This window comes from Stomoxys calcitrans, chromosome 4 (assembly GCF_963082655.1).
Source record: "Stomoxys calcitrans chromosome 4, idStoCalc2.1, whole genome shotgun sequence".
In the NCBI taxonomy this organism is placed as follows: domain Eukaryota; kingdom Metazoa; phylum Arthropoda; class Insecta; order Diptera; family Muscidae; genus Stomoxys; species Stomoxys calcitrans.
The window spans coordinates 87689846-87703986 of record NC_081555.1 but is presented as its reverse complement, the minus strand read 5'-3'; the positions used below and the strand labels follow the sequence as shown (position 1 = coordinate 87703986).

General features: G+C 38.7%; 1 protein-coding gene across 10 annotated transcripts in view; it reads right to left on the bottom strand.

Moving 5' to 3' along the window:
- LOC106089672 (inositol hexakisphosphate and diphosphoinositol-pentakisphosphate kinase) overlaps nt 1-14141 on the bottom strand; it is a 114118-nt gene that overhangs the window by 56881 nt on the left and 43096 nt on the right. For all 10 annotated transcript variants that reach the window (XM_013255602.2, XM_013255605.2, XM_013255599.2 and 7 more), the window contains exons 4-5: nt 9512-9666; nt 9345-9432 (exon numbers count right to left, since the gene is read on the bottom strand). In XM_013255602.2, the coding sequence (XP_013111056.2) occupies nt 9345-9432; nt 9512-9666 (243 nt within the window). The remainder of the gene's footprint in view (nt 1-9344; nt 9433-9511; nt 9667-14141) is intronic.

The following is a 14141-nucleotide window of genomic DNA, read 5'->3' as shown; positions in this document are numbered from 1 at the left end:
ATCATGCATAATCCTATCAAATTCAAAGAAGAATTGCGGTCTTTAGATGATCAAGAATTCATATCGTAAGATCGGTTTATATGGGAACTAAATCATGTTATGCACCGATTCGTACCATACAGAACTCAACATGCAAAATTTCAGCCAAGTTGAAAAAGAAATGTGGCTTCCAAATGCTCAAGAAACGAAATTGTATGACTGTTTGTTAAGGGAGCCATATCAAAAAAATAGCTGGGTTCACTTACAATTCGAACCAATCGAGGTTATTTTAATTTACGTTATAGTGGTAGTCAACAATCAGACATTTTAGTCCAATGGGATACCACAGCAACAAGAGAAGGAAGATGCATACTGTTAAGCCAGTCAGATTGCTTTACAATAGTCAAATAGATTGCAAATGTTCAAATCTGCTACTTTAAAGAAAAGTTACAAGAAATAACAAGTAATAAAAAGGCGTTAAGTTCGGCCGGGCCGAACTTTGAATACCACCACCTCGAGTATATATATTAACCACCTTTCGCCAAAATCCGTTGAAAAATGCATACATTATGCCCCATAGCAGCTATATCGAAATATGTTCCGATTTGGACCAAATACTAATAAGAACAAGCCACTGTTTAATTGTGGATAACAAAATATTGGTCTTTTTAGTAGCTATATTTAAAAATAAACCGATCTGAACCATATACGACACGGATATCGAGAAGCCTAACATAAGTCACTGTGTAAAATTTTAGTGAGATCGTATTATTAATGCGCTTTTTATGGGGTCAAGCCATTAAATCGAGATATCGGTCTATATGGCAGCTATATCCAAATCTGAACCGATCTGAGCCAAATTGAAGAAGAATGTCGAAGGGCCCAACACAACTCACTGTCCCAAATTTTGGCGACATCGGACAATAAATGCGCCTTTTGTAGCCCCAAAGCCTTAAGTAGAGAGATCGGTAATATGGCAGCTATATTCAAATCTGGACCGATCTGGGCCAAATTGAAGAAAAATGTCGAAGGGCCTAACACAACTCACTGTCCCAAATTTCGGCGACATCGGGCAATAAATGCGCCTTTTATGGGCTCAAAACCTTAAATCGAGAGATCGGTCTATATGGCAGCTATATCCAAATCTGGGCCGATCTGTGCGGTATTGCAAAAGTATGCCGATGGGCTTAACTTAACTCACTGTCGGACATCGGACAATAAATGCGCCTTTTATGGGCCTTGGACCCAAAATCGGAGGATCGGTCTATATGGCAGCTATATCCAATCTGAGCCAAATTGAAGAAGGATGTTGAAGGGCTTAACACAACTCACTGTTTCAAATTTCAGCAAAATCGGATAATAAATGTGGCTTTTATGGGCCTAAGACCCTAAATCGGCGGATCGGTCTATATTGGGGCTATATCAAGATATAGTCCAATATAGCCCATCTTCGAACTTAACCTGCTTATGGACAAAAAAGAATCTGTACAAAGTTTCAGCTCAATATCTCTATTTTTAAAGACTGTAACGTGATTTCTACAGACAGACGGACGGACATGGCTAGATCGTCTTAGATTTTTACGCTGATCAAGAATATATATACTTTACAGGGTCGAAAATGGATATTATTTGTTGCAAACGGAATGACAAAATCAATATATCCCCTTCTTTCGGTGGTGGGCATAAAAAGTAAAAGAGTGCTTGGGAACCGACCACCATGGATTCTGCTAAAAATGTATTCACATTCACAAATTATGCCCTTCAATTTAGTTGAAGGGCATAATTTTATTCTACAAACCAAACTCCCCTCAAACCAGCAAAAATTTAAGCTTCTAGGAACTGAACAAGGATGATCGAGAGACCGGTTTACATGGGAGCTTTTTTAGGTTATAGACTGACTTGGACTGTATTTGGCACAGTTGTTGGAAGACACAACAGAAAACCATATGGAAAATCTCAGCCAAATCCGACAAAAATTTCGGCTTGTAAGGAATCAAATCGGGAGATCGGTTTATATTGTTTATACAACTGTGCCAAGTGCGGTTCAAATCGGTCAAAAATTTCGGCTTGTAAGGACTCGTGAAATCAAATCGGGAGACCGGTTTATATGGGAGCTATATCTAAATCTCAACCTATATGGCCCATTTGCAATCCGTAATATGAAGTATCTTCATATCAATATAAAGTATCTGTGCAAAATTTCAAGTGGCTAGCTTTACGCACCTCAACCGCTATCAGCTTCACTCAGGGAACTTAGGTTTATGGTATCGCCCATGAACACAGACAACATTTACGGCAGTACAATGCCAGACATTAGAATGAAGAAGATAAGGAGCAAAGATGCGTGACCATAATGAGAGCCAGGCGGGCTGGAGAAGTTCCCTCCAATTTGTCACTTCGAGCCCCTATTGTTGTCAAGAATGGCAAAAGGACTATGTGGCTGAAAAATAATTTTGAGAGGAAAAAAGTCGTTCGTTTAGTCATAATCCTGTACCTATTTCCGAAATTTCAGGCATTATCAACCGTCTAAAATGCGTAAGACCGCCATGTGTAAAGCGCAACGTCAAAGTAATTTCAAAATAATTTAGACAGGAAAAAAGGTGTTCGTTTAGCCATAATCCAGCACCTACTCCCGCAATTTCAGGCAGTGCCACAATAGGTGCTCAACCGTCTATGATGCATAAGTCCGCCATGTGTCCAGCACAACGTCAAAGTCCTGACATTGCAATGGCTTGTCAGGACCCCTTTCAGTGGTGAGAACGATAACTTCACCCCATCTAAAAGAGGTCCCCTGAACACGCCAAGTTACCTCATATAAGTGAATATCCCCAACTTTATCTTTCAGGGGTTAATGTCAAGCCCATTGATCAATCTTGGCAGCATACTATATGTACTCTGAACGGCCAAACACAGATGAATACGTCATCCTCGTAACCAGCAAACTTTAAACTCTTCATTTCACATGACCTGAAAATCCCACAAACATCCAAGAGCCTCAAATTGGCCCTGCGCCGGATAGTTGTGAGCACCACACAGGCTGGAACATTAGAGTTCAATCTGTGTGGTGTTCATTGCTGTCACGAGAAGCCTAGCTGCGAGCTACCGGGCGCGTGCACAAGTTGCGTATAGTGGTATGCTCCATTTGGAGTAGCTGCAATGACAGACGCGTACAATCAGCGATATCGAGTGGAGAGTCTCAGTGAGAGGACGGGCGGCACCGGCTCTTGCACAAATACCGAGTGCATACGATGCTCGATATTACAAGGCGAGTTAATGGCGCCTTTAAATAACCAATGGCCACTCTGTTCAGTCCTTTGGACCGGAACGAGCTTGCTCACCTACAGGAGCTTGACGAGGATCGCTACCTCCACATGCAATGTGGCTCCAACAACAACAACAACAGCTTCCCAGGCGCACATATAGACCGATCGGAATCCCGAGAATTTCGGTTTTTCGATTTGGTATCAGTCACTTCAGCCCAACAATTGAACTTCGGGAACTATCTTAATATGGGAGCTATTCCTAAATCTGAACCGATTTGGATGAAATTTTAGAAAGGCTTTCATATGGATATTGAAACGTTCCATACTAAATTTCGTGCGAATCTGTTAAAAATAGTATAATTACGTCCTTGTAATTAACCAAGCTCTCATACACATAGAACAAGGTTAGATTAGGTGCTATTATGGACATAAACCTAATCCAGTAATCGGCTTGTTGTGCGCTCTAAATACGAATAAGTAAACTCGACAAATAAAATCAAATAAAGTCAGAAATTCCGTGCTACTTACAAACTCCTAATTTTTTGCGTACCGCGCCCCTAAATTTGTTCATGTCTGGTATTGTGTCCCCACCTAAGTGCTGATTGTTGTTGTATCCACATTTTCATGTGGAGGTGGCGATTCTCATCAAGCTCCTGTAGGCGAGTAAGTTCGTTTCGGTGCAAAGGTTCGATCGAGCATCATAGGCACTCAGTATTTGAACAAGAGCCGGAACTCCCCAGCCTCTCACTGAGACTTTCCGCTCGATACCGCTGAATGTCCGCGACTGCTGTAGCAGCTACTCCGAATGGAGCATTCCACTATCCGCAACCTTTGAATGCGCCCGGTAGCTTGCGACTAAGCTTCTCGTGACAGCAATGAACACCACATAGATCGGACTTCAATCCTGGGGGTGCTCACAGTTAGTGTTGCCGTTTTTGGTAGATTCCTACCAAAATTGGTAGGATTTTATTCTCTTGGTAGGTTGGTAGGCTGGCCGCAATTTATGGTAGGTTTTTTTCAACATATAAATACCAAGTTAATTGCCGCGGATAACTTGAGTTTTATTGAGACATTTATTACTGTGCAATAATGCTTATTGAGTTATTTCATCATGAATAAAGTAATGGCGGCAGGCAAAAGGATGCGTGCAAGGCTACCGAACATAAAATCATGAGTTCTCAAATCACTCGGTTGCAAAATTAATAAAATAAGATTTAAGAGTAATAGTAGAGAGAGTGACAGAGAAAAAACCCGAGAGCTTAGCAGTAAACGAAAGAGACAAGCAGCGCACGTCAAACAAAGAAAATAAAAGCACAACCACACTGAAGCTGTGTAGCAAAGCACATGCAGCGTCTGGTTAAACGGCATGTTGTCTTGCTTATGGATATATTGTTGTTGTTGTTATGTGTTGGCTTGCAAAAATTCCCTTTAACAACAAATTTGGGTCGCAAAAATTCAAAATAAATTGTTGCAGAAAAATCAACAAATTTCGTCGTCGTTTTTTCGTCAAAAGTTGTTGTTTTTCAAAATTATTTTTATCTGTGTGCGTGTATTCGTTAATAGTGCAGAATAAACCACGGATTTTTAGGGGCCAAATATTGTTACATGGCGTCCCACTGCTTCAAAATTTCCTAAAGGGCGAAAGTTATGATATTGACAGTAACTTGTACGAGTGCTAAGAGATCTCTTTCAAATTTCGTAAATTCTCAGTAAGAAATGCTGCTTTCGTGCGTTCAGAATTCATCTATTCAACGCCTTCAATCGGAAAATAAGTCTATATGGCAGCTGCATACAAATATGTTCATGTTCGACGTTTATGATCTCAAGATTTCTTATCGGGAGATCGGTATAAATGGTGCTATATCAAGACATATGCCATCTTTGAACTTTAGGCAATAGAGTGATTTCAACAAACGGACGGACGAACATGTCTATATCGCCTATAAATAAAACGACGATCTAGTATGTATACTTTGTATGTTTGAAAATGTAAAATGTAATGTAATGAAAAACAAAATGGCCAATTCTTCAGTGATGTGTATAGAAAAATTTTTGTCTTGTACAATTTTTGGTAGGTCTTGGTTGGATTTGGTAGGATATTTCTTTAATTTTGGTGGAAAATAATTTTTTTGAGTGGCAATACTGCTCACAGCTATCCCGTGGCGGGCCTAAGTGCTAGTGTCTGTTAGCCGCGAAAGCCGTGCAATTACATAGGAGATGCTTTAACGTCACATCATATTCCCCACATGTCATACACATGCTATCACTTGCCGCGCCGATTTTGCATAAGTGAGCTCTATGTGTCCCGTTATGATACCGAAAGCTATACCGACTTCCTGCTTACTTCTTTTCAGTAATAGACTCGTCTTCTGACAATCCGGATCTTCCTATAGGATTATTGTTGTCCTACCGATCGATTCGCTGTTCCATAGTGTTACATACGAGTTCGTAGCTCACGCCCATAACTCGGACTGAGTCGACTAGAAAGGCTCCGGGCTAACCGAATTTATTGACGGCAGGCCTCTGGCCTTCAATGCCAAATCATATGCTTTCTCATGCATTCTTACCACGCTATAGCGCGGCACCCAAACGATGCGGATCGTACCATCCTCAGAGATGGCGTTATTCTCCTTCTTACACGTAAAGACTGCTCGTGATCTTACCGTCCAGGAAGTTATTGCCCTGATGGCCAGTTTAAGATGGGAGCTAAATCTGAACCGATTCGTGGAACTTGTCTTTGGTGTTATGTGTCAAATTTCGTGAGGAATAGGTAACAAATGTGATCTCCACCATGATATCAAAAAAGCGACTGACGGAGTATCAGTACAGAAAGTATACGCAAACAGATGACTAAGCCGAATCAAGAAGAAGGGCTTAATCTTCTTATTTATAAAAATCAATTTGTATTTGTTTGACGGTGTGTTTTTGTGTTCCTTATAGACTCAGAAACGGCTGAACCGATTTTCTTGAAATTTTCACAGATGGTGCATAATGACCCCGTGGTTAAATTAGGGTACTACATTTTTTGATATCTGAAGGGGGACGCCAGATCTCAGAGATGGGTCGTGCGATTTAAGCGAAATTTTGTGTGCTCTCTTGAAGTAACATAAAATTAAAATTTGGTATCCAAATTTCGGTTGGGGTACCTAGGGGGGCAGCTCCACCCCCAAAACCTACCAAATATACACATAGGCCAATCATGACAATATGTGACTCAAATGAAAGGTATTTAAAAGTTTAAGATAACGTATCTACTATCCAATTGTCGGACTAAGTGTTTGGGGGACCACCCCAACCTCAAAAACACCCCTAAATGGGACATATTTACCGACCATGGCAATAAGGGACTCAAATGAAAGGTATTTGCGAGTAGAATACGAATTTGGTATCCAAAGGTGGGACCAAGTTTCTGGGGGTGCAGCCCTTCCGCCACACACTCCCCAAACAGGACTTATTTACAGATCACGGCAATATGGGGTTCAAATAAAAGGTATTTAAGTGTAGAATACGAATCTGATATCCAAATGTGGGACCAAGTGTATGGGGGGCCACCCCTTGCAAAAACAACCCCCAAAGAGGACAAATTTACTACAATAGCAATATGGGGCTCAAATAAAAGGTTTTTAAGTGTAGAATACGAATCTGATATTCAAATGTGGGACCAAGTGTACCAAAAACAACCCCCAAAGAGGACAAATTTACTGCAATAGAATAATGAAATGTCCTTGGGAGTAAAGCACGAATCTTATATCAATATTCGGGAAAAGTGTGTATGGGGCCATACCATCATCATAACACTACCCATATAGGACGTATTTGCTGACCATTCCAATATGTGGCTGTAATAAGAAGTATTTTAGGGTAGAACACGAATCGGATACATATTTTCAGGGCCAAGTCACCAAAACCTCCCCGATCAGTCATGTTTGCCGACTAAGGAAATATTGGGCACAAATGAAAGGTATTTGGGAGTAGACCACGAATCTGATTTCAACATTCGGGACCAACTGCCTAGGGGACCATCCACCCCCATATCAACGTCCAAACAGGTCGTATTTGCTCACCATGACAAATTTGGGTCTTAAAGGGAGTGAATCTCGATATTGATTGTTTTTAGGGCCCATACCCTAAACCGGACATATTTGCTGACATTTGCAATAAGGAGTTTAAATGAAAGCTATTTGAGATTAGAAAACGAATATGATATCCAATTTTGAGGCCAATGGCAATATGGGGTTCAAATAAATGATATTTGGGGGTAGAGCACGATGCTGAGTTATTTTCAGAGGTAAGTGTTTGGGGGATCACCCCACTCCCCAAAACACCCCTAAATCGTGCATATTTACCAACCACGTCAATGTGGGGCTGAAATGAAAGGTATTAGGGGTCTACCGCTTTCCTAAAACACCCCACAAACAACAATTATTTACTGACCATCGCAATATGGGACTCAAATAAAGGTATTTGGGAGTAGAATACGAATCTGATATCCAAATGTGGGACTATGTGTTTGGGGCACTGTCTCTTGCCCAAAACACCCCAAAGAGTAAAAATGTTGGGGCCAAATGCTTGAGGACGACCCTTCCTATAAACTCCCCTTAAACCAATGACAATATATGGGGTTTGAATAAATGGTATTTGAGAGAAGAGCATTATGCTGGTATTTTTTTCTGGGCCAAGAGTCTCACCCCCGAAAACACCCCTAAATCGGACATCATGACAATATCGAGCTGAAATAAAGACTTTTAATAATGGAGTATATCTAACACCCAAACGTTAAAGAACCCAAACCCTGTGAGCGAATTCATACACCAGTAAAGATCATATGGAATTCAGATAAAGGCATTTATATTGTTATGCTTATATATATTATTTTCGTAGCATGGTATTTCACTAAAAGCTCTTTAATTTTCGAAAATAAATATTTAAAGGATAATTTTGTTCCATATAAAGTAAAAGAAGGCGCAACGGAGGGGGCCCGTTTCAGCTAGTTCCATATAAGTATTTATTAACTTTGTTTATGTATTTTATGCTAGAACCTACAATCCTCAACTGATTTCCTTAGAAATTAGTACACCCAATATATTTCGTATTTTTCTAATTGGAATCAAAAGGACAAAAACTGCAGACTATGCGTTAAAAAAAAAAAAAAAAAAAAATCGCTTCTTGGGACACTCTAATGCACATAGATGTATACGCACGTACGCTTGTTTTTGCCATTTAAAGGTTGTTGTTGTAGCAGTGCGATGTACACTGAGGCGGCAGCCCTTGCCGATGAAGGACTCCAACGGATTTATCCGGTAAGTTCAACCGGCTGCCATGGGAACGGTATGGATGTGTAAACGGTTTTGATTTGTTCGCGAATTGTTCTAATCGGGATAATTAATTTTTCTGTGCAAACGCAGTTTTACCAATGTATGTCTGATATAAGCTTTGATCAATAATTATTTTATAAATTCAAATTCGGAATAAAGATTGAAACAATTTTTTATTTTATGAATGTTATGAAACTAAAAAAGGCAACTTAATTATTATTAGTGGCATGAAAATGAATTAAAGCTTAATGTTAGGGTTAATTTTTCTTGGAATCACTACAAGTATTAAGAAACAAGACTAAACTATGCAGTAAGTACGTACACACTTCTTTGTTGAAATATCACACTTATTGTGATTTTATAGGGTTTTGTATATATTTTTGTCTCTATATAAATTTCATTAATCAGGAAAAAACGTTAATCGATAGAAAGAAACTAAGCGGTTGGTTACAAAAAATTAACACAAAACGGAAATCTTAACCAAAAGCAAACAGGCAATGCGAACTAAGAACAAACGATTGGTTAGTTCAATTTTAAAGCCTCTTTAGACAAGAAGAATACAAAACATAAAAAACTTACAAAAAATATGCCAAAACAAAAAGAAGCTATAAAACAATTTGAACTTTTGCTCAAAAACTTTAAAAAAAACATTATCTTTACTTGCTTTAATACAGAATCAAGTTCAATTACTTAGGAAATTGAATAAAAAAAAGCTCAAAAAAAACTTTTTTGTACTGTTTAAAGAAACCATAAGTAAACAATCATAAAAATGTTATTTAATACGTACCATCTGTGGGCATAAAATCTTCATATATAAATGATCCCGTTTTACGTACACGAGATTCTGGCGAATACACACTGCTGCGGCTGCCAATCTGTAAGGTATAAGAATTACGATGCATCAGCATATGGTTTCGCATGCGTGAGTTGTGTATGTGCCTTTTTTCTACAAACCTTCCTGAACAGACGTTGACTACCGCCACCAGCCGATGTTGGATAATATATGTATATATTATGATCCTCGGCCGAGACGGGTTTCTCAACAAATGGTTTATTGAATATAATGCCGTTAACTTCAACATGATCCTCAGATTCGATTAGTTCATGTTCTGCAATGAAAACAATAAAAGAAAATCGGTAAGTATGAGAAGTATGAAAAAAAAAACATTGAGGAACAATGGCCAACTTCTCTCATATCAATAAGTTATGTCCGAATCAAGTTTAGAGCTCAACCTCCTTTTTATAGCCGAGTCTGAACCAAGGCTGCGGAGTCGGAGTCGAGCATTTTTCCCTGGAGTCGACTTCAACTCCGCACAAAGTAGAAAAAAATGTTTCAACAAAAAAAATATATTCAAAAAAAGAAATTCATTAATCTCTCATAAAACTAGCAACTTTTTGGGTTCCAATCAACTTGAAGTAGTCTATAGCTTTAAAGACTTTGGACCGTCAACACATCTCAATGGTTGTAAACAAAGCACGTGTTGCTCTTGGGTTCGTGAAACGCTAAAGTAAAAAACTTAATGATTTCTCTGTGACGAAAAACTTATATACTTCGCTAATCAGAAGTAATCTTGAGTACGGTTCAGTAGTATGGGATCTGTACTACAACCTTCATTCTGATTTGAAAGAATCGGTTCAAAGAAAATTTCTTTTAGTTTGTCTCCGTCGAAATGGGTGGGACAGAAGTTCATTACCTTCGTATGAGTACCGATTAAATCTTAAAAACTTCCTACATTACGTTTTTGGCTAAATTAATTCATTTATTTATTCATTCATTCTTTTAAGTCGAATTTTCTTTAATGTTTCTATCAGACCTACCAGATATTTTGATCTTTTGAAAATTTCTTATTATAGAACCAATTATGCCAATAATGATCCTTTTCGGACCCTATGTTATCAAATTAATCAACTGAAAGATATAATAGACAAGCTGACCCGGGCCCCCTCCGCTGCGCCTTCTTTTACTTTATATGGAACAAAAGTTTCCTTGGAATGTTTATTTTCGACAATTAAAGATCTTTTAGTGAAATACCATGCTAACTTGACTAGAAGTTTAACAATATAAGTGCCTTTATCTGAATCCCATATTATCTTTATTGGTCTACGAATTTAAGTTTGGATGTAAGGTCTACTCCATTCTTAAAATACTTCATTTCAGCCCGATATTCTCATGATGTCTGATTTAGTGGTGTTTTCGAGGGAGAGATGGTCCCCCAGATACTTGTCCCTGAAAAAATATAAGCATCGTGCTCTTCTCTCAAATACCATTTATTTAAACCCCACATTGCCATTGGCTTAAGAGGAATTGGGGTGGTCCCCCAAACACTTAGCCCGGAAAATATATCAGCAACGTGCTCTATTCTCATATAACTATATATCATTTATTTGAACCCCATATTGCCATTGGCCCCAAAATTGGATATCAAATTCGTTTTCTAATCTCATTTAAACTCATTATTGCAAAAGTCAGCAAATATGTCCGGTTTGAGGTATTGGCTCTAAAAACAATGAATATTTAGTTCCACTCTCTTTAAGACCCAAATCCAACCTAAAAAACCCTCTTATTTGAGCCTCATATTCCAATAGTCAGAAAATACTTACTATATGGGTGGTGTTGTGGGGGTGGCGTGGCCACATAGACACTTTTCCCGAATATTGATATCGAATTCGTGCTTTACTCCCAAAGACCTTTCATTTGAGCCCCATATTGCTATGGTCGTAAACTTGTCCCCTTTGTTTTTGGTGAGTGGCGGCCCCCCAAACACTTGGTCCCATATTTGGATATCAGATTCGTATTCTACATTCAAATAGCTTTTATTTAAGCCCCATATTCCCATGGTCAGTAAATAAGTCCAGTTTGGGGGGTGTTTTGGGGAAGGGGTGGACCCCCAGAAAGGTGGTCCTAAATTAGGATATCAGATTCGTATTCTACTCGCAAATGCCTTTCATTTGAGTCCCATATTCCCATGGTCGGTAAATATGTCCGATTTAGGGGAGTTTTGATCTTGGGGTGGGCCCCCCTCACACTTGGTCCGACAATTGGATATCAGATACGTTTTCTTATCCTAAAAACCTTTCATTTGAGTCCCATATTGTCGTGATTGGTCTAAATATTTGTTTGGTAGGTTTTAGGGTGGGGCAGCCCCCCTAGGTACCCCACCCGAAATTTGGATACCAAATTTTTATTTTTATATGAGATCACACAATTTCGCTTAAATCGCACCACCCATCTCCCAGATCTGGCGTTTCTGAAAATTAGGGTAAGGGGGAGGGTCCGCCCCCCCTTCAGATATCAAAAAATGTAGTACCCTATTTTCATCACGGGACCACGTACAAACAAGCCTACAAACAAACACAAATTGATTTTTATATATAAGATTTATCTGAGAATGGAGAAAATTTGAAAAGTAAAATTATATTATTTTCAAATTCTTAGGTTAATACATTTGTAAATATTTTGTTTTTTGTCTGTAAGGGTATTTACTATCCATAGAATTAGAAAAAATTTATTTGAAATGATATCTTTAGAAAGGTTATATTGGAATTTTGTTTTTAGATTTATTGCCCTAAGAAAAAAATTCATTTAAATTTTGTCTTTAAAAAAATGTCATTGAAATTATGTCATTAGAAGCAGTTTCATTGAAAAATTTCTTTTAAATTTTGTTTTCAGAAAAAAATGGATTTAAGTTTTGTCTTAAGGAAAAGTTCTGTTAACATTTTGTCTTTAGAAACATTTTATTGAAATTTTGTGTAAAGAAAAAAATTTAATTGAAGCTTTGTCATTAGAGAACATTTGATCGAAATTTTGTCTTTAGAGAAAATTTCATTGAATTTTGTCTTTAGAAATAATCTTATTGAAAGTTTTCCTTTACAGACATGTTGGAAAAATATCAATAAAATTTTGTCTTTAATAACTTTTTCGCAGACCCCAACAAGTCTGAAGGGGTTGTATCTTACGGATTCAACAAGTTGAAACTGAAGGTCTATAGAAGCGGTGAGGTTGGGGAATCGGGAGACGACTCAGCAGTTGTTGCTGAACACTTGCCTGAGGAACTATCGACCACACCGCTAAAGTCTGGCGGATTGCAGGAGACTGAAAATCCCCCTGGATGCGTACGGAAGCTCATAATGACAAGTTCTAACGAATCTTGTGAGGATGAACTCCTGGTGGAGTCAGACGACGGGGCTAACACAACAGTGGTGGAAGGTCTGAATCCTGACTACGGTCCGGTTTCTACACCATTGTAAGGCCGCTTCGGCGGCACTAAAGTTCCTCCTGATAGCTGGGGGATTTGACGTGGTTCTTATTCAGGTACCATGGGTGTGTGGAGGAATGGTACGTGGACTAAGAATTCCGAGATTTAAACTTCTCAAGGGTACGGGGAATGGGAGACACAGAGCCTGTATTATTGCAAAGGGTAGTCTAAATGTTTTTCTTCTTCCGGCGCTAAGCACTGAAGATTTAGTAGAAGCCAACCTTGAAATAAACAAGTCTCATTACTAGCTGGCTTCCCTATAAGGCACACGATTCAGAGATGCCGCCTTCAAACCATAAGTCGCTGGTTGAAGCTGCTTCTGTAGGGAAGAAAAGCCTTATTGTAGGAAGTGATGCTAATGCACATCACCAGATATGGGGAAATTCGGATGTCAACGAAAGGGGTGAGCTGCTTATTGAATATATTATAAGTTGCAATCTGGCGAAAAGGAAGTGGAAACTACGGAGGATATAGCAAGAGAGAAATATAGAGATAGCTTGCCACATCAATCACATTTTAATGCCATGAGGAGTATATTTAAATAGGGATCCATTTACACCCATGATGTGATGCCTTCCTATTCATCATCATCCTCCTCCTCTTTATCCTAAATGTAAGGTGATGTAATTTTTTTGCGTTTTCATAATCTACTCATCTTTCTCTTCATCCTTTCATAATCTAATCCTTAATACCTTTCATTTGGTACCCATATTGCCTTGGGATAAAGTGAGTCCTTCCCAGGTGCAATTTTTTATACCCTCCACCATAGGATGGAGTTATACTAATTTCGTCATTTCGTTTGTAACACATCGAAATATTGATCTGAGACTCAAGAGACTATACATATTCTTGATCGTCTTGACATTCTGAGTCGATTTAGCCATGTCCGTCTATCCGTCTGTCTGTCTGCCGAAAGCATGCTAACTTTCGAAGGAGTAAAGCTATCCGGTGGGATTGTAAATGGGCCATATCGGTCCATGTTTTGATATAGTTGCCAAATAAACCGTCTTCTTGAACCTCCAGACGGCGCGTATGACGTATTTTATGAAGTGTTTTGTTACAATCTAATAACTGTGCGAGTATGGTCAAAATCGGTTCATAACTTGATATAGCTGCTATATAAACCGATCTCGGATCTTGTCTTCTTGAGGCAGTAGAGAGCGCAATTATTATCTAATTTGGCTTAAATGTTGCATGAAATATATGTTTTGACTTCCAAAAACTATGTCAAGTATCGGTTCATATTGGTTCTTAACCTTATATAGCTCCCATTATACTTCTTGAGCCTATAGAGGGCGCCATTCTTATCCGATTTGGCTGAACTTTTG